Source organism: Felis catus, chromosome E2, assembly GCF_018350175.1.
Source record: "Felis catus isolate Fca126 chromosome E2, F.catus_Fca126_mat1.0, whole genome shotgun sequence".
Classification (NCBI taxonomy): domain Eukaryota; kingdom Metazoa; phylum Chordata; class Mammalia; order Carnivora; family Felidae; genus Felis; species Felis catus.
In genome coordinates, this window is record NC_058382.1 from 42966079 (window position 1) to 42984045 (window position 17967).

At 56.0% G+C, this 17967-nt stretch overlaps 1 protein-coding gene across 1 annotated transcript in view; it reads right to left on the minus strand.

Annotated features, from left to right (window-relative positions):
• Positions 1 to 17967, minus strand: part of ATP6V0D1 (ATPase H+ transporting V0 subunit d1) — a 39079-nt gene that overhangs the window by 3867 nt on the left and 17245 nt on the right. The window contains exons 2-4 of the mRNA XM_003998130.6: positions 10932 to 11103; positions 2337 to 2515; positions 778 to 857 (exon numbers count right to left, since the gene is read on the minus strand). Of these exons, the coding sequence (XP_003998179.1) occupies positions 778 to 857; positions 2337 to 2515; positions 10932 to 11103 (431 nt within the window). The remainder of the gene's footprint in view (positions 1 to 777; positions 858 to 2336; positions 2516 to 10931; positions 11104 to 17967) is intronic.

The window sequence follows — 17967 nt, forward strand, 5'->3', positions numbered from 1 at the left end:
GACTTAGGTTATACTCAGTTCCCCTTCAGGGCCTGCCTATTGCTGATCCATGTTCCTGGCTGCAGCCCATCAGTACCTCACTGTGCCCAGAACCTCGTCTGTCCCAAATGTCCTTCACTGGTCCCTGGCCGGCCCCCTTCCTTGGCTCCCAGCCCTGCTCCTAATCTCTTTGGGCCAGGGCAGTGCTGACCCAGGAATCCCAAGCTCACTCTGTCTCCAGGGGTCACCAACCTGTGCCATAGTCAGGGGTGAAGCAGAAAGTGGTTAAGGGATAAGGATGCTGTGACATGGCACTGGCTCTAGGCCTAGGAACCTGAGAAGGATGTGGTGACCTGGCTACACCTGGCTGGGTCCCTCCCCCCATCATAATAAGCACACTGTTGCCTCTGCTCAAATGCCTGTCCTTGCTGGCAACAGTCTAGGTGGGGTAAACCTGAAAGCTATGGTCTGGGTGGCGGCCCCGTGACCCTCCTGGATGCAGGGGGAGTGGCCATCCAGGAGCCAGCTCTGACAGGCCAAGCTGTGGGGCACCAGCCACTCCTGCTGATCTTATCAGGGCCTGCCGCAGGCGCCACGAGATGGAGAACCTGTTCCATGCAGCCTGCGCCCATCATGGGAGCCAGAAAGTGGCTAAGCCTGCGGATAAGGTTAAGCCTGCGGGATAGAAGCCTGGTGCAGCTGCGTCCCGTCCCAGCACCCCACATAAACCACGAGCCCACCATACCGTGGCCCCACCCCTGCCCACAGGCCAGCCCCCACCTCTGATGAGGGCACTACCTTGTAGAGTGTGTTCCGGATGATCTCGATGTTCATCTCATCAAGGTCCTGCTCTGAGATGCAGTCCTGGAAAAAGGCCGCTGGGAAAGAAAGACGTGGGGGTGAGGGTGGGCGACTAGATTCAGCCTAGGCAAGAATCCTGCTGCTGTTTAACCACCCCTGCAGGGCATAGAGGGCCCTTGTCACAAGGCCCAGCTGGCCAGGGGTTGGGGGGCCTCCCGAACCAGCCTGGGCAATTGCCTTGCAAGTGGCAGAAGCAATACACTGGGCCATGTACACTGACCTGAGCTTCTCCTGCATCCTTGCTCCTAAAACTGATTTATAAAGGAGGCGGCCAGCCATAACATGATCTAATCGCCTCTGGGGCAGACCCAAGCTCAGACCATGCCAAAGACAGACTTGCATAAGAGGCCATGACATCCTCCTTTCTTGAGGGGCAGCTGTGGATTTGGGGCCTGATGCCCATGTATCTGTAACCCCCAGGGGGGGCCTGGGGCCCACATTTGGAAAACCAGCCTACTTCTTAAGGAATGAGCTGAGTGGGCCTGGACCAGGGACCCAGAGGGCCACTGTCAGGCTGAAAGTAGAGGCCAGAACAGAATAGAGCTCCCTCCCCTGACAGGGGCCCACAGACTCTCTAGTCTGTCTCTTCTTTAAAGATGGAGAAACTAGGGGGAGAGAGGGAGCAAAAAAATAAATAAATAAAAAATAATAAAAATAAAATAAAATAAAATAAAATAAAATAAAATAAAATAAAATAAATAAAATTAAAAAAAAATGGAGAAACTGAGAAACCACAAATAGCCCAGAACTAGCTCAGAGTTACTGGAAGAGTCTATGGCAGATAGGCCTAGCAAGTAGGGCTCAGGACTCTTAGTACAGGAACAAGTGCAACTTAGAACCCAGTGTTTAACCCTGGAGGCTTCCTGGAGGTGGTGCTCTGAGGACAAAGATTGTGGCTATGAGGGCACTAGCTGGTGACAGCCTTAGTGCCTTCTCTCCAGCCTCCAAGATAGGCAGGAGCCAGCACTGCCTAGGTGGGGCCCTGCAGGAAGCTCCCAGTTCCCCTTCCTCTCTTGGCCTCTGACACGAACCCTGCATCCTGCCGGACACTGCCTGACCTGGCCCCTGGGACCTGTTCTGTGGAGGCAAGTGAAGCTATTTGCTTCCCTCCTCTGCCTCACAGGCAGCCAGCCACTCTGGCCCCACTAGCTTGGGGCCACAGTGTGTTCAAGTCCCAAGACTCTGAGGGACCTGGGCCTCTCCCCACTCCATGAGCTCAGCCTTTCTCTGCATTCTGAGAAATTGGCCAGTTTCACAAAGTTACATGGTCTGAATCAGGCCCTGGTGGTAGTCTGTCTAGCCCAGCAAAAGCAACAGGAAAGGAACTGAAGGTAGGGCAACAGAATGGGAGGGAAGTTAAGGGAAACATAAAGGTAAGCAGCAGGGGGCAAGCCTTCTTTTATGGCTCAGTATCACCCCCCCACCACCCAGGGGTCCACAAACCCCACACTTGGAGGCGGTGTCCACCTCCTCCCCCCTCCCCCCCAGTGGCTCACCCAGGGGCGTGTCCACCAGAATGGCATTGTAGAGCTCGGCAGGTGTCTGCGCAATGTTCACAGCCTCCATCTGCTCAAAGCTGCCTAGTGGGTGGCACTTGGGCACAAGTTCGGCGATAGACCGCTGGTGCAACGTGCCCGTGATAAGCAGGATTACGTTGTCAATCATGTAGCTGTAACTGCGGGAGGCACACAACAGCAGGGGGTTTGGAAGTCCTGGCCCAGCACTGTGACCCTGCCCCCACCCTGCACAGGCCACCCTCAACAAAGAGCGCCACCTCAATGGTGTTGCTGACCAGCACCACTGGTTCACCTCCCTGCCCGGTTGCAGCCCTACTCCAGCACCAGGAGTCTGAGACATACACGGCCCCTCCCTTGGGAGTGTGGCACAGATTCATGCCCCTTGAGTGTTTGGGAAGAGGTAACTACCCCATGGTGTGAACAGAGTTCTGGCAGGGAACACAGAAGGAGGTGCAAGGCCAGCCTGGGGATGAAAAAACTGGGAGATGTAATTGTGTTCTGGGAAGAGGGAACAGTGTGTGCAAAGGCCTGGAGGCATTCACCGAGTGCCTGCCGCATTCGAGGAACTGAGCACAGTTCAGGGTTGGCAGAAGGAGGGAACCAGGGCAGTGCTCCTAGCTTGCTGAGGCCTGGTCGCTGGTCCTGCAGGCCAGGCTGAGGGTCCTGACTGCATTTTGAGTACTAGAGATCCATGAGCAGGATGTAAGCAGGGAGTATTACAGTCCTGTTAGAGTCATTCTGGCTGCTGGGTGGGGATGCGGGGAGGGGGAGATGGCAAGGGGAGGAAAGGCTGAAGAGTAGGGTGGGGAAAAGCCAGAGAAAAAGGGAAGGCCAGAAAGGAGCTAGCGGGAGGGCCCCTCTGGAGTAAGGCCCCAGGTCAGGCAGAGATGGAGCAGGTAGATAGCTGCCCTGCACAGTTCCACTCCAAAGGCAGAGCACCGCCTCCTTCTTCAGCCGGAGGCCTAGGCCAGGTATCCGCGCAGGAGGCCTAGAGGGGACCCAGAGGCCTGGATAGGGAGGCTGGGCTCAAGTTGTCCTAGGCCTAAGCTCCTTGGCTCTCTGCTCTGGATAGCACATGAGCAGCAGAGGGGGCTGTGGAGCTGGGGAGGGTGGGGCTTCTCGGTTCAGACTTGGCAAGGGGCAGGGCAAGCTCTGCTTCCGAACTTTAAGACAATGGCACAAAGGAGCCGGGGCAGAGCTCTGTCTAGTCACCTACGTGGGAATGGGGTGAAGCCAGGAGCGGCAGGGGCGGGGGGGGGGGGGGGGGGCAGTGAGGAAGGCCCCAGGCACAGTCAGGTGGCATTAACCACAACATTCCTCCAGCCTGTCACCAGTGATGAACTCAGGGTACACGAGTGGATGAGGCCTGTGGGGAGGGGCACCACTGAAGGGTCAGAGCTAAGGTGCAGGCTGCTGCCCTGAATGGGCACTTAGCACAGGACTTGCCCTAGTTTTTGGGTGGCCCACAACTAGGCCCCTCTCCTGGGAAAGTGTTTTAAGCACCCAACGCTGAGGCTGTCCATGGAAGACCCCTGGTGGGCAGTGGCCCTAAATACCAAGGGAAGAAAGGGAAAGGGGTGGCCCAGGCCTCAACTCAGAAGGCCAGCTATTGGGGGAGCTCCCACAAGGCCCTCCAGGAAGGCGACAGGAAGAAAAAGCCACAGCTCCAGTCCTGACCTGACCCCCTACTCCCCCTGCTTGCTGCACCCTCCCCCAGCTCCCACCCACCCAGCGCCTTGCTGTGACCTCTGCTCTCCTGGGCTTGGGGCCAGGCAGCTGCCCTCTCTCTGCCCCCAAACTGGCTGGGTCAGTGACAGGATGTGCACTGAGAAGAGACAGGCCCTCCCCTTCTCAAACTGAGGGCTTCAGGCGGGGCCCATTGTAGCTGCAAGGCAAGAAGCCCAATGGCCAGCCTTCTGCCCCGAACCTGACAGAGCTGGCAGAGCAGAGGGACCTCAGAAAAAGGTCACTAGAGTTCTGGGCCTTGGCCTCCAGCCAGAGCCTGCATCCCCTCCACCCTGGACAGCATCCCTTGTTCCCAATGCCTCCAGAATCTCATGTACCACAGGACCTGTGCTACATGTCACTTCCTGCAGCCCTCTACCTGCACCCCAACCAGCCCCACTCCAGTCTTCCTGTTCTCTGAGACAGCCACAAAGACTCCTGTCCCCGGCCTGAGGATGCTCTTCTCCACTCTCACAACCTTGTGGACAGGGACAGAGAGAAGGGTACCCCTCTTAGGCCTATACTATCTGATTGACCCCGCAGCCACCAGCATCACCAAACCCAGTATCCAAGGAAGTAAGAGAGAGTATAGGCACTCGGCCCTGTCACACCATCAGGCAGATGACCTCCATGTCCCATTTCTAGGGTCCCCATGCCCTGGCACTGCACTCCCCATCTAGCTCTGTCTTTTCAGAGGTATCCCCACAAGCCAGTTTTCTTTCTCTAAATCTCCCCACTCCCTCTGCCCACAACCCAGGGTATTCGTTTATGTTGGGGATGGGGCTGGAGGCAGGGCTCAGGGGAGGCCCTGGTACTCCTCAGGGTCCTGGCCTGGACTTAGAGGAGAGCCCGTGGGAAGACTCTACCATCTGGCTTTTCTGTTGTCCCTCCAATGATGTGGAACAGGCCAGCTATGAGTCACTTTTCAGCCTTGACAGCAAATGTCGGGGCCAGTAGTAGTACCTCCTAGCTGCCCCCAGCCTCTCCTGCTAGAAGTCCAGTCTGGGTACCAAGGAAAATGCCGAGCCAGTTAAGGGCCACTTACGATCACATACTCCCAGCACCTTCCAGGGCCCCCTTCTAACCCAGTCTAGGCCACCACTGGATAATCCTGTGCCAGACCCAGCTCTTCCTTCTCCCTGAGTCAACTACGAGGTTACTGCAGAAGCAGCCCCTGCTTTTCTCCACAGCCCAACGAGAGCCCAAATCTTCTTTCCTGGGAGAAAGGAAGCAGGGCAGGCCTGGCAGAGATGGTGCTGGCTAGGCTGTTTGCTTCTCCCCCAAGGCCAAGGCCTTCAGCAGACAGAGACATCCTCCTCCTCCTCGCCTGGCTTGAGCAGCTGCCTCCCTGCCCCCAAAAAGCCACTCCACCAGTCCTCCCCTCATTTGGCCTCAACAGCAGAGAATGAGGTTCCAGCTGGTCAGCGTCTCCCTCCAGAGGAAGACAGCTGGGGAGTGGACAGGCGGCTGCCCGCCAGGCCAAAGAGGCCCTTGTGGGGTGGGAGTAGGGAGTCTGTATTCCTCTACCCAGAGGCCCTCCCTCACCCTGTGCCTTTAAGACTCAGCTTGGGCCCATAGAAGTCTCGGGTTGGGGTTTAGGAAGCCCCTTCTTCCAAGAAGTCTTCAGAGCCCCCAGCCAAGCCCCATTCTTCTGCTGTGCCCTTTGGCGCCACCTGCTGGAGAAGCATGGCTTGCTTCCACATTCTTATCGTCTTGGCGCCGGGGGCTGGCCTAGCACTGGTGAGGAGGCCAAGATGACTAGGTACCTCTGCCAGTCTGTCTATCCTACAGCTCCCAGCAGAGGCTGCTCATAACAGTATCTGTGCTTAATCACATCAGAGTCCTGCAGAGCCCTGCCTAGGGCAGAAAGGGAATAGAGATATTAAGCTATGGCCTCAGCATACAACTTGCCAAGCCTCAGTTTCTCAGTTTCTCAGTTTTAATCAGGATAACTAAAATGCAGCCCATAGCAGAGCTAGTAAGGCCCTGACCTTCTCATTAAAATCCTGCTCTTCCCCAGAAGCCTGATTGGGTGTTCCCACTTGACTTAAGCCTTCTAGGCCTTAAAGAGCTCCTGTGTGCTCTCCCTTAGTCAGTGTCACTGCTGGCTCTCCTGCAAGGCAGGAGCCAGGTCTAGCCCATGACCCAGAAATCATGGCAGGCCTAAAGCCCCAGCCTGTATAGACCGTGCTATGACCCAAAAACAGTGGATGTAGAGAGAGAGGGCTAGAGGACCAGGATAAGGATAACCACCATGCCTCTGCAACCCATGGTACAAAAAGTTCTGGGGAGAATGGCAGGTATGCTAAAAGGCCTATGGGGCACTTGAGGCCATTGTCCTGGGACAAAGCTGCCTTCCAGCTACCCACTCCAGGTTGGTGGCACTGGAGCCCCTGGTACATAAGAAAGACTGGACTTCACCTCTCCAAGATGATGCAGGTTACCAAGCCCAGGTTCTGCTAATGGGTACCAGGCTGCTGCACACTGGGGATGGCTCATTCCTTTAAAGACAAGGGCCTTTGGGGCCCACCTGAAAATCCCCAGAGGCCAGACTCACCTCTCCCACACGCACCTCTCCCAACTTCTCTTTGAGAGCCTACTTTCCTATGGGAAGCCATCATGGAATGGCCTAGATCAAGATCTCCCCTCCAAAGCCAAAAAACCCCAATAGAGGCTCCATTCCAAGTCACACAGCACGTTAATGGCTATGTCTGGAAAAATCCTTGGTATAGTGACATATTACATGTTATTGCCGTGAAATTGAACTGAATTATCTAAAAACTACATGATTGATGACAGCTTACTTCACAGACTCTCACTCACTCAAGGCCTGTTTCCTCCACACCAGGCAGTGCCACCCACTCTCCTGAGCAGTCTCTTTCACCCCACCTGATCCTTGAGTCCTCTTAATGCCAGGAAGCCTCCTGTGACCCTGGATCCATTTGTAGCAGCTGCCCACAGGCCTCTCCAGGAGCTGTCTACACCACCCCTGACACTCATCCCATTGCATTCATGCATCCCCCTCCCTCCTGGCATAGGGCCTGGCCCAGAGCTGATACCAGTTGTGTTGGCTGAAGGCTCGCTGGGATCAACAAAACCACTGGACACTGTCTTTCACCATGGGAGGGCAGAAAAGACCTTCATCAGCTTCTGTCTGCACACCTTTAGTGACAAGGAACCCATCACTTCCTGGGAAATCCTGTTCCAGCAATCCAAGGGCAGTTCTATGGGCTACTAAGAGGCTCTGAGGAACAGAGCTAAGTTGACCTTTTGTGGTAGTCCCAACCTCCAACCCAGCTGGGCCAGCTTTGTTTGTGGCCAGCAGTGATGGCACTGTTCCCTCAAGTATTCACACGCAGGATGGAGCCATTAGCTGACGCCTCCCCTACCTGGGGGAACCATGCTCTCCTCTCTAGTTACATTCCTCTGGACATCCCTGGGGTTTGAGGCTCAGGACATGTATGGTTCCCTCAGTCCAGAATCTCCCCTTCCCCAATTCTTCCTTAAACAGCTCCTCAGCCACATAGCCACCTCCTCAGAGAAGCCAGCTATGAGTTCCAGGCCCTGGCCCTGACGGAAGAGATTCCCTCTTTCTGCAACACTGCGCATGACCCAGAAAGGAGGAAGTGGAGGAGGTGGAGGGGAGGAGGAGGAGCAGGCAGAGAGGTAAGAGTTAAATGGCAGAGAAGAAGGAGACTGCTGGAGGGTGGGAGGGCTGTGGCTCCTGATTAGGCCCGCAGACCTTGCCGCACAAAGCTCAGTGGTGACCTTGGTCAGGGCCTTTGCGGTGGAGTGATAGGACAGTTGGGAGCAGACTGGAAGCTCAAAGAATGGGCAGGCGTGGGGGGGGCGGGGGTGAGAGAACACACAGTGAACGTAAAAGCGCAGGCCCTAGGAGACAGTTTTGTTGGGGTTTTTTTGTTTGTTTTTTTTTAACGTTTATTTATTTTTGAGACCGAGAGAGACAGAGCATGAACGGGGGAGGGTCAGAGAGAGGGAGACACAGAATCTGAAACAGGCTCCAGGCTCTGAGCTGTCAGCACAGAGCCTGACGCGGGGCTCGAACTCACGGACCTCGAGATGATGACCTGAGCCGAAGTCGGCCACTTAACCGGCTGAGCCACCCAGGCGCCCCCCTAGGAGACAGTTTTAAACAGTGTGAGAGATTTGCGCTTGTTCAGTTGTTGATGGGAAGAATCTGAAAGGGACGGTGGCTGCACAGACAGAACAGGTGAGTGGCCACTCAGGGTCCAGGGAGTCGGGTAAGAGAGCTCAGGACTCTGGCAGAAGGACCCAAGAGAAGGAACCTTTGCCATCAGATCAGGGTTGGGGACACAGATGCGGTGCTAGAAGGTGACTGGTTTCTACTGTCTTTGTGGAGGAGGAAGGTGGGCCATCTGCCCAGAGACAAGGCTGGGGGTGGGAGAGAGGTAGTATTTAAAATGGTGAAGTGGTCTTCCCAACCTTGGTGGGGGTGCTGCAGGGTGCTGGGTAGGGAGAACAAATGGCCGGCTGGGCAAAGACAAGCTGAGGCCAGCTGCACTGGTGAGCGTGCACGTCTGGCAGCAGGGATCACCGCTCAAGGCCGGCTTCCCCAGCTTTGCTCCAGGCTGTGGAGGTGGGGGAGGGTGCCTCCAGGCCGGAGGCTGCTGGGATTCCTCCAGGGCTGGGGGGCTGCCAGCCAGGGCGGGACTATAGGACAGGCGGCCAAGAGAGCTGCGGATGCTGGCAGAAAAGTACTCAAATGATGGACCAGGGAACCTCAGCTGGGGAGGGAGGAAAACGAAGACAGAAGGGGCAGCAGGAGAGGAAGCAAGGCCCAGCGTCCTGCTGAGTCCGGAACCAACGTCCCTCAAGGGACTGAGAGTGGGCTGGAGTGCCTGAAGGCTGTGGGTAGAGAGGGGGTGCCTGACTCAGCGATTTCGGGGTGGAACAGTTCCAGTAGTGACATGGCCTTGGGTAGCCATCAGTGGGGGTGGCTGAAGTGGAGAGCAGAGGAGCGGGTCACTGAAGATGACGAGGTCATGGAACGAGCAGCCACAGGCTCAGACAGGCTGACACGTGGCTGCTGAGCTCTTCCTGAGTGAGGGCAGGAGCGAGGAGCTGGGAAGACTAAGCCACAATCACCCATGAATGGAAGGGGCGGGGAAGTGACAGCCTGCCACAGGATAGTGCTTGGCTGCTTTAAGCACGCTTGGTGCTTGCAGCCAACCTCCAGCAAAGAGCTGGCGGCTATGCAGCCTCAGTCACGCTCAGAGCCCTCTCCAGTTTCATGGCCTGGCAGGCTGAGACGAAGCCTCTAAGGGCACCAAGAAGGCCAGGAGCTAGCTGCACAGGCAGGTGGCCAAGTGGACAGTGAGATGGATGACAACTGCCCTCTGACCACTGGCATGGGTCAGGCCTCCTCTGGCCTGCCTGGCTGGCAAGGCCAGAACATTCACCAGGAAGCCGAGAGAGCCTTGTGCAAATAAGGTGAAGGCTGGGCTCTGGCAATAAATTTGTTGCTTCCTGGTATGTCCCCGGCTCTGGCCTTGAGGCAAGGGATACACAGGCCCAGGCCAGGAGCTAACACATGGGATACTTCGGTGTGACCCCCATCTCAGCAGCACAAGACATGCCCCATCTCTGGCCTCCTGCCCCAGCAGGACTATGTAGTCTATACCTTGACCAGAGCCAAGGAGGTGTAATTACAGGCCCAGCCAGGACAGCAGGGAGGCCCCCAGAAAGGAGGCCTGTAGCCAGGAAAGAGACTGCTTCCCAGCCTGGGTAAGTTCCCTGAGCCCTTCAGGGGTCCCAGCCTGTGGCCTCTACCCAAGGATGGATCCCTTCTGGCTGCAGTCTCCACTTGAGCAAGTGGATCTTAAGTAAGTGGCTGCTGCTTGCTGGGGGTGGGAATCAGGACAGGCAGGAAGCACCCTAGTGGGGCAGGTGTGCCAGTTTTCCAGGAGGAGGGTGGGAGCACCGAAATCAGGGAATGATAAAGGCGCAACAGTACCCAAAAGTACCCAGTACCCGGAAACACTTCCCCACAACACACACTCACACAACACTAATGCAGAGCACATTCATTTAAGTTAGCCACTGATCACACCTCTGGGGCCATCTCTTTGTTAACCAGGCCCTGGCTAATGGCTCCTGGTCTATCCAGGCAGAGACGGCCTATCTCCCTGTTTCCACAGGCATACCTGGCAAGCAGAGGCTGCCTCATCCAAGTGCCCTCCCCTAGCCTGTAGGGTCCTTTCTTCTGCTCAGGTCCTCCAGGAGCTTAGTGGAGGCAGGACTACACCCAAGGGTTAGACAACGGGGAAGCTGGGCAGCCATGGTCATAAACATGTGGGCTTGGTCCAGAATTGGGAAAGGCAGCCAGGTGTTCAGCCTTCCCCACTTCTCCCTGAGACCCAGGGCCATGGACAGAGAAGATGGAGAATGGCCTCAGCCCAGACAGGCCCAGAGGGCCTGAATGGTCCATTCCAAGAACTTGGCTCTTCAGAGCTCTGCCATCCCCTGACCTCTGACCCCAGTCTGGGAAGTCAGGACCTAGTGAGCATTCAGTGTGGATGCTGCAGGGTGAGTGAGGCAAAGTGCTCCCATCATCCTTGGTCTCCTCACCCCAATCTCTGTAATACCAAGGGTGCAGGGAAAGGGGCTTCATCCAATATTATAGTGTGGAATCCACAGCAATGAAGTGGCTGGTGGTGGCCTGGAGGCCCAGGGCTGTTGAATAACCAGCTCAGCTACACAGCCCAGGAAGACTCTGTGGGCAGCTGGCCTAAGCGCATGCTGGCCCAGATGCAGGAGGAGCAGCTATCCTGCCCAGTGGGAGGGAAAGGCACTATAGGGCACACTTACGTAATGAAGTCCAGGAAGCTGGCGAGTGGCTCATAGGCGTGGTTCCTCATGTGGCGGAACTCCACCACCATCTTCTCTTTGAGCCGGTCATCAATAACTGACACTGTTAGCGGCGATGCCTCATTGGCCAGGAAGTTGCCATAGTCAGTACTCTGCAGGTGCAGCTTCAGGTCTGAAACCCAAGGCAGGGGCGTGGGGAGTATGAGGGCTAGCCACACTGAACCTCCCCAGGACCCCAAAACCCCATCCGCACCCAACTCCGAGCCCCAGCTTCTCTGCTGTTGTGTCCTGCTGCTACCCTGCCCTGCTGTCCCCACCTTCACCTCCCTGTTGGCTCAGGGCCTACTCCAGGGCAGTCAGACCAAGGCCCTAGAGATATCCCAGACTCTTGGGCCATTAGCCAGTACACTGGGCCCCAGAGTCCAAGCACAAGTAGAACAAAATGTTCCTCCAAATGACAAGAAGGCCTGGGAAACCCCAACCCAAGGTGCCATTCACCACCACCTTTGAGGCCCTTCTGCATGGCAGATTCTGGTATGGCTCTAACCTAGAGTAGAGTAAGACCTGGGCCCTACACTCCATAGCTGCAGGGTTAGAAGGGCAAGCCCACACACTCTAGGCATAAATGATGCAAATGAAATAAAGAAGAGGCCACAAGTGCGAGTAAGGTGGAGAGGACACCAAGACGGGACCGAGAGGAGGAGAGAGCATGCCAGGCTGGGCCACATCAAAGGGCAGGGACAGGAACATACAAAGGTAACAGCCAGCAGGATGGCCTGAGTGACAAGTGGCCTGGAGGACAAATGAGTGACATGAGGGGGAGATGAGGCTGGGAAAGGAGACAGCCACTGTACAAGTGGCTGGAGGCAGACAGGCTGATCCTCTGGGCTCTTCTGAGCAATTAGGGATGGGGCAAGGGAAAAGGGAGAAGAGGACAGAGAAGAAGGGCCTGGGTGGGCAGGACAGGTGAGACCCAGTGAGATCAGGGCAACAACCTAACAGCTGCCTGGCTTTTGCCCTTGTCTCCCACCCCCGAGGTTATTCTCCAACCAGCAGCCAGAGCGATCTTAAAAAACACAAGGCAGAGCATATCAGTCATCTATACATCCTCATCTCAGGGCCTTCCCTGTCCCTCTGCCTAGAAAGGGGTGATCTCTCCTCACACGTCCCCTCTTCAGAGACCTCTCCCACAGCCCCATCACCCTGTGCCTTCACTTGTGCCTCCTTTCTTTGTTAACACTTACTCCACCTGTCACAGGACACATAAGCTCCATGATGGCAGGGATTTGGGGTCACTGCAGGACCCTAGAGCCTAGAACAGAGTATGTTCTGGTACGTTTTCATGCTCATTAAATATTTGGAGAATGGACAGAAGTCTGGGAAGAGTGTTGGTGAAGACAGCAGGGGGGGTTACTCCTGGATTTGGAAATGGGGGACACTGTAGCAGTGACGGCAGTACCAAGGACAGTGGCTGGGAAGGTACCCATGTGTGCGTGCACATGTGTGTGTGAAGGCCCAACAACCAAGGCCAGCTTCTGCTGTAAGGGACTGCATGCTTTATGTCCCCTGGGGAGGTTGCCCAGGGAAGGACAGAAAGGGTCACATTTGTGAACTTTTCCACAAGCCTCCCTGATCAAGCCTTCCGACGTGTCTGTGGGCCTGGAGGGCCTTGCTACCTTGGACTGCTGAGAAGGAAGGGACGGTGTGGCACATAATCCCCAGCGAAGCCCCTACTCCTGCAATCCCAGCAGGAGAATGTTCCCAACCTGGAGTTAGGAGTGCTAAAGGAGAGATGGAAGAATATGTGAAAGGGAGAGGTGAGAGGGAGGGAGGAGTCGGCATGCCCCTGGGTTAGATGCCTTCTGCCTGCAGCTCTGGGTGGCACCCAGGTGGCAGGCAACACTCAGGTCCTCTGTAGCTCTCGGGCCCTCACAGAGTGAACTGTAACCTCCTGAGGCCTGTAGAAGGCCTTCACCATCTGCTGCTTTTGCCACCGTCCTCCCACTCACACCCACTTCTCTCCACGGCCACCTAAAAGTGGGACAGAGCCGAGGGTGAGGTGGGGCAGGGAGAAGCCACCAGCCCCCTGCTTCACCCCCCATGAACTTGCTGCCTTTTTGACAAGGAAGTGTTCACACCCCTATGTCCTCAACCCAGGCCATCTGCCACGAGTCCCTGGCCTAGGTTCCATCCTCACCATGGTCTGGCCAAAGTCCACCTATACTTAGAATAAGGCCTGGGTAAGAGAAGGTGTTCTGCTCAGTAGTACTCAAGTTGTTGCAATATTTCATTTACCCCCTTGGTTGTCAGAGAAAAATTCTTAACCACAACTGATAGTCATAACTGATGGTTGTGTAATGGTACCTCACCTTGTATTATACCTCTAGTAATGGGCTTTATGTGCTAGATTTTAATATCCTCGACCCTGGGAAAATGCACAATTCTTTTGAACAGAAACATGGTTTATCTGCACACAACTGATCAGTTCTGAGAGATCGTTAATGTTCTCCAAGTGGTTTTCGTGGGTGTGAGAGTGAGAATATGAATCGATCCCTCTTCTTATAGTATTGAAATTAATCCCACTTAGTTTATCAAGTCACATTCATGCCCTGATTTTATACACTTGTATCTATCAAACATGATGATACTTGAAAAACAAAGTGGGCAAGGGGTTCTGGCCAGGGCACAGCAGGTGCCCAAATCCCCACTAGGGGAAGCTGTGGAGCGGACAGCAGCTGGAAGCCGGGGCTGAAATGTGGTGTTCTGGGTCAGACCGTCTAGCACAGCAGCTGCCAGACCAAACCTGTTCGTTTATCCTCAACAACTGCAGCCAGCAGAGAACCCATCTCAGGCGATAAGACTCCTTCCTCTGCAGCTCACAGCTGGGCCTGGGGGCCAGGCCAGATGTGCAGGCCAAAAACCAGAGCAAAACCCAGTCCCCATGCCAGGGACCCTCAAGTCAATGACCCACTATTCTCTGGGATATCGAGTCCACGCCGTGGGCCCCCACCCAGGCCCCTGCCTCCTACCCTCCAAAGGATCTTTGCATCACACTGCTGGAGGCTTCCCTGAACGCTGTCCCCTACCACCCTGGCCTCAGCTCTCCAGAAGTGGGCCCAGCCTCACCTTTCTCTACAGGGCTTCTCTTCACTGGGAAGGTGTGCTCAGCAACTGCCCCACTGCCAAGTACCCTCTCCCCTCTCCAGCTCCCATGGACTCTCCATGCAATACACTGGTCAAGTGGGAGTCAGCACCCCAACACTGGGGGGAGAAGCCCAGACCCATTCTAATTGGAAACAAATGGGTCCCTGCTACGTACTCAGCCCCCTGCCAGGAGCAACCTGTGTGTCTGACCTCTCAGCCATGCCCATTTCAGATTTAGAAAAGAGCAACCAAGGGGAACACAAAACTTGCCTAGAGTCCCAGTCAGGTGTATAGAGGGGCTGGGATGTGGATCAAGCCTGGTGGTTTCTGTCATCTCCAACTCTGGCCTCCTCTCCTCCCCTACCATCTTTGACCACATTCTCCTAAGGCCCTTGGCCCAGTTATGGACCCAGCTTCCTAGACAGACTCTAGTCCTAAAAGAGTGGGCAGGTTGCAGAGGAGTGAGAGAAGCCAGGATATGTCCCTTACATGACCTGGAGACAGCCTGGACACTCACTGTCCACCTGACGTCATGACTCAGGGACAAGCACCTCTGGTATGACTTGTGGCAACAGCTATTCTTAGAGAAGCCAGGAACACATGCATGCGAATGAGAGGAGCAAAGCTGGAGGTGGGCTCTTCTTTGCACACCCCCACCCCACTTTGCATGCATGGGGCTTAGCACAGGCCTTAAAGCAAACACCCCTGTGCCTTGGCTGCTGCGTTCTGCTGACGCTGCATCTGGGGAAGCCACGGCTCCCAGCAGTGCTGGAACACAGACGGGTGGGTGGTTTCTGCTGGCGTTTGTGAGATCAGAGCAAACCCGGGAGACTCTACCCAGAATCCTGCCCAAAGCCCAAGGAGTCTTCCTTACCAGGAAACTCATTTTTAAAAGCCCCCAGGGATGATGTCAAAGGGCCGTTCCAGACCACTTTCCCTGGCCAAGCCCTGTGTCTCCCTGTGACCCAGGGAGAGGGGACAGCCTGTCAGCCAAGAAGGCGACTTGGAGGCAGGCAGGCTAGCCGATCTCTCTGCTTGGACCACACAGGGTTTCTGAACCAGCTCTGACCCTGTCCAAGAAACCTGGCGCCCAGAACCAGTTACTGGCAGCCCCAAGCCCTTTAGACAGTCCTCAGAGCTGGGACAAGGCCTGCTAGAACCCCACCACCACCAGCAGCTTCCTGCTCTCTCTCTGAGGGATGCAGAGAAGGGGGTGTGACTGGGGGTGGGATCTGAACACAGGAGGAGAAGCCTGGAACTTGTTGAGAGCTTCGTGGGAGACCAGGCCACCCAGCCCTGGCCAAGGCCCCAAGGGCAGCCAAGGACGCCAGGGGCTCTGGGAAGGCAGGAGCTAGTTCTGCTCTGCGCCCTGAGCTGAGCAGCCTAACAGCCTCAATGACAGCCCCTGAGAGCTTCAGACGTGCCTGGGCTGAGGCATGAGCAGTGTTCTGGTTAGCACACACTCAGGGGACTGCTCTAGTCTACCCACAAGCCCAGCTGTCTACCCCAAATCCTCCCATCCGTGGCCCGGCACCAGGAATGTCTGGCCAGCTTGGGAGCTTTCATAGCAAAAAACTTCCTCGGAGGCTGATTTCTCATGTCCAAGAAGATACTGCCGCTATTAGGAAGTTCTCTCTGTAGTCTGACCTAAACCCCTCCTCAAAGGAAGCCCACCAACTTGGTTTCCCAGTGCCTCTAGCCTCCCCTGAGGGCCTTGGGTTTGCTTCTCAGCACGCCTCACCCACCCAGGACCTTCCCATACCTCCTTCCCATACCTCCTCTGCTTCCCAGGGTCACCTGTCTGATCTTACCGTGACTCTCCCAACTCTTATCTTCCGGCGCCATCCAGGCCTCCTCACCACCATGACACCCTTTTGCTGGCCTCCTGCCCCACATGTTGACTCCCTGCTCCCAAGTCAATTCTCACACCAGTACTAGAGTGAAGTCATCCAACTCCCAACATGTTGTCACCTTTACCCAGCGGCCTCTGTGGCCTCAGAGCTAGAGCCCTGCCTCCTCCCCACAGCCTGTGAGGTCCCATGCCCTCAACCCTAGCACCACCTCAGCCTCAGCCCTCGACTCTCTGCTCCACTGGTCCCATGCTTTGAGTAGGGTGACCTGTCTATGATCTCTGCCCCAAACAAGTGTTTCAGGGAAGTCTACAGGATGCCCTAGGGAAAAGCCCCTGAGGTACAGGAAATAGAGCTGATTCCTCAGGCCCAGTTAGAGAGGCCTCTGCCCTCCCTCCTCCACAGGGTGTCCCTGTCAGCCTTGAGGTTGCCTGTGTCCGAGACCATTGCCCTGGCTTCAGCAGGGTCCAGCTGAGCAATCTGAGGGCTCCTGGGCTGCAGCTCCACACCCATCCAGCATGGCTGTTCCCTCAGGGCTCATGGGGCGCACCACAATCAAGCTGGCTCCATAGTTTCCCTGTCCTTCCACCCCTTGCCTGTTCCTCAATCTACGTCTTTAAGGCCAGAACCTCTCAGCAGCAGAGTCCTGGCCCCAGATGGCACCTCTGATTACCACCCAACCCCTGATTAGCAAGAAGGCATGGGGACCGCTAGCCTGATCAGCAGCACTCTCTTCTCTGTGTGGGCCAAAGTGTGGGCTTGGCAGCCAGTCCCAGCCAGGCCTGGAGAGGTGGCAGCTGGGCAGCCCTATTCCCCATCCACTTCCTGAAACCCTTCCCAGATCCTGCCAGCCCTGAAAGTGATCTTTCAGCCCCTCCAGGACTCCCAGGGACAGGCAGCACATGGCCTCTCCAGCCCCCAAGCCTCTAGAGTAGCCCCCCAAGGGCTCCAGGGAGGCAGGAAGGGAGGGTCTTGGCCCATGCCAGGGGTTGGTCCCACATTGCCCCAGGGGCCCAGCAGGCACAGAGGCAGCTCCTGGCACAGTACACTAGGCGGGGCGGCCCCCTGCTCTAGACTCACCCACGGCCTCATGGCCCACGGAGGGGCCCTGCTGGCCAGCTGGCCACAGCATAGTGTGAGAGGACAGTGTGTTCCCAGACTTCACTTCTGCTTTTCCAGAGGTCACTCAACGATGCTCTCCTGGGGAGCTCAGGGGTTTTCAGGAATTGAGGACCGCTGAGTAAAACCAGATGTGCAAATATGCTCCCTAGAGCCCAGCATGCCCACCCTGCCACTCCCTTCTAGGGTGATGGAGCCTCAGAGATTGTTCTACCACTCCCCTCTGTCCAGGTGAGGGGTCTACTTTGAAGAGACTGAACGTGGGTCCTACCTCCAATGCTTGCTCTGCACCAAAGGCTCCCTAAGGCTGCAACTTCCAAGGCTCAAAGCAGGCAAACTCAGACAGATGGACAGATGTGGATAGATGGCCAGGCTGGTGGCCCAATGGAGCCACAGCCCCGCCTCAGCAAATGTGCTATGCCTGAGTCTCCTCCCCAGGCTGTAGGGGTGGGTGAGACCTCTTCTTCATATCAGCTCCAAAGCAGATGTGTGCACTGGCTGGCTGGCTCTTCAGAGTCAGAGCATCACAGCTGGAACTCCCAACATGGAAACCATTAACCCTGAGTTTACCTGGGGCCTGCAGCATAAACTAAGCATCCTTTTCGCCCCCAGACCTCTGCCAGGGTCTGTCACAGGCCCCCCGCAAACTTCACATAACATCAGCTGATTAGTCCTGAGTTCCAACACGTCCTATCAAATATCTATTCTTCCTCTGCTCCCTCAGGTGCTGCCTGCCATTCCCCATCCAGACATCCAAAAGCCTGTCACTGTCCACCTCCCCACCAACTGACGTGTCCATAGTCTCTTGCTCACCAGTACAGGTCTACCCATTATCCAGCAGCTGGTGCATGCCACAGCCCCTGCTCCCTGTGCCCCCTCTGCAGCCTAATTTTGTCAGATCACTGGTTTTAAGACATCGCTCC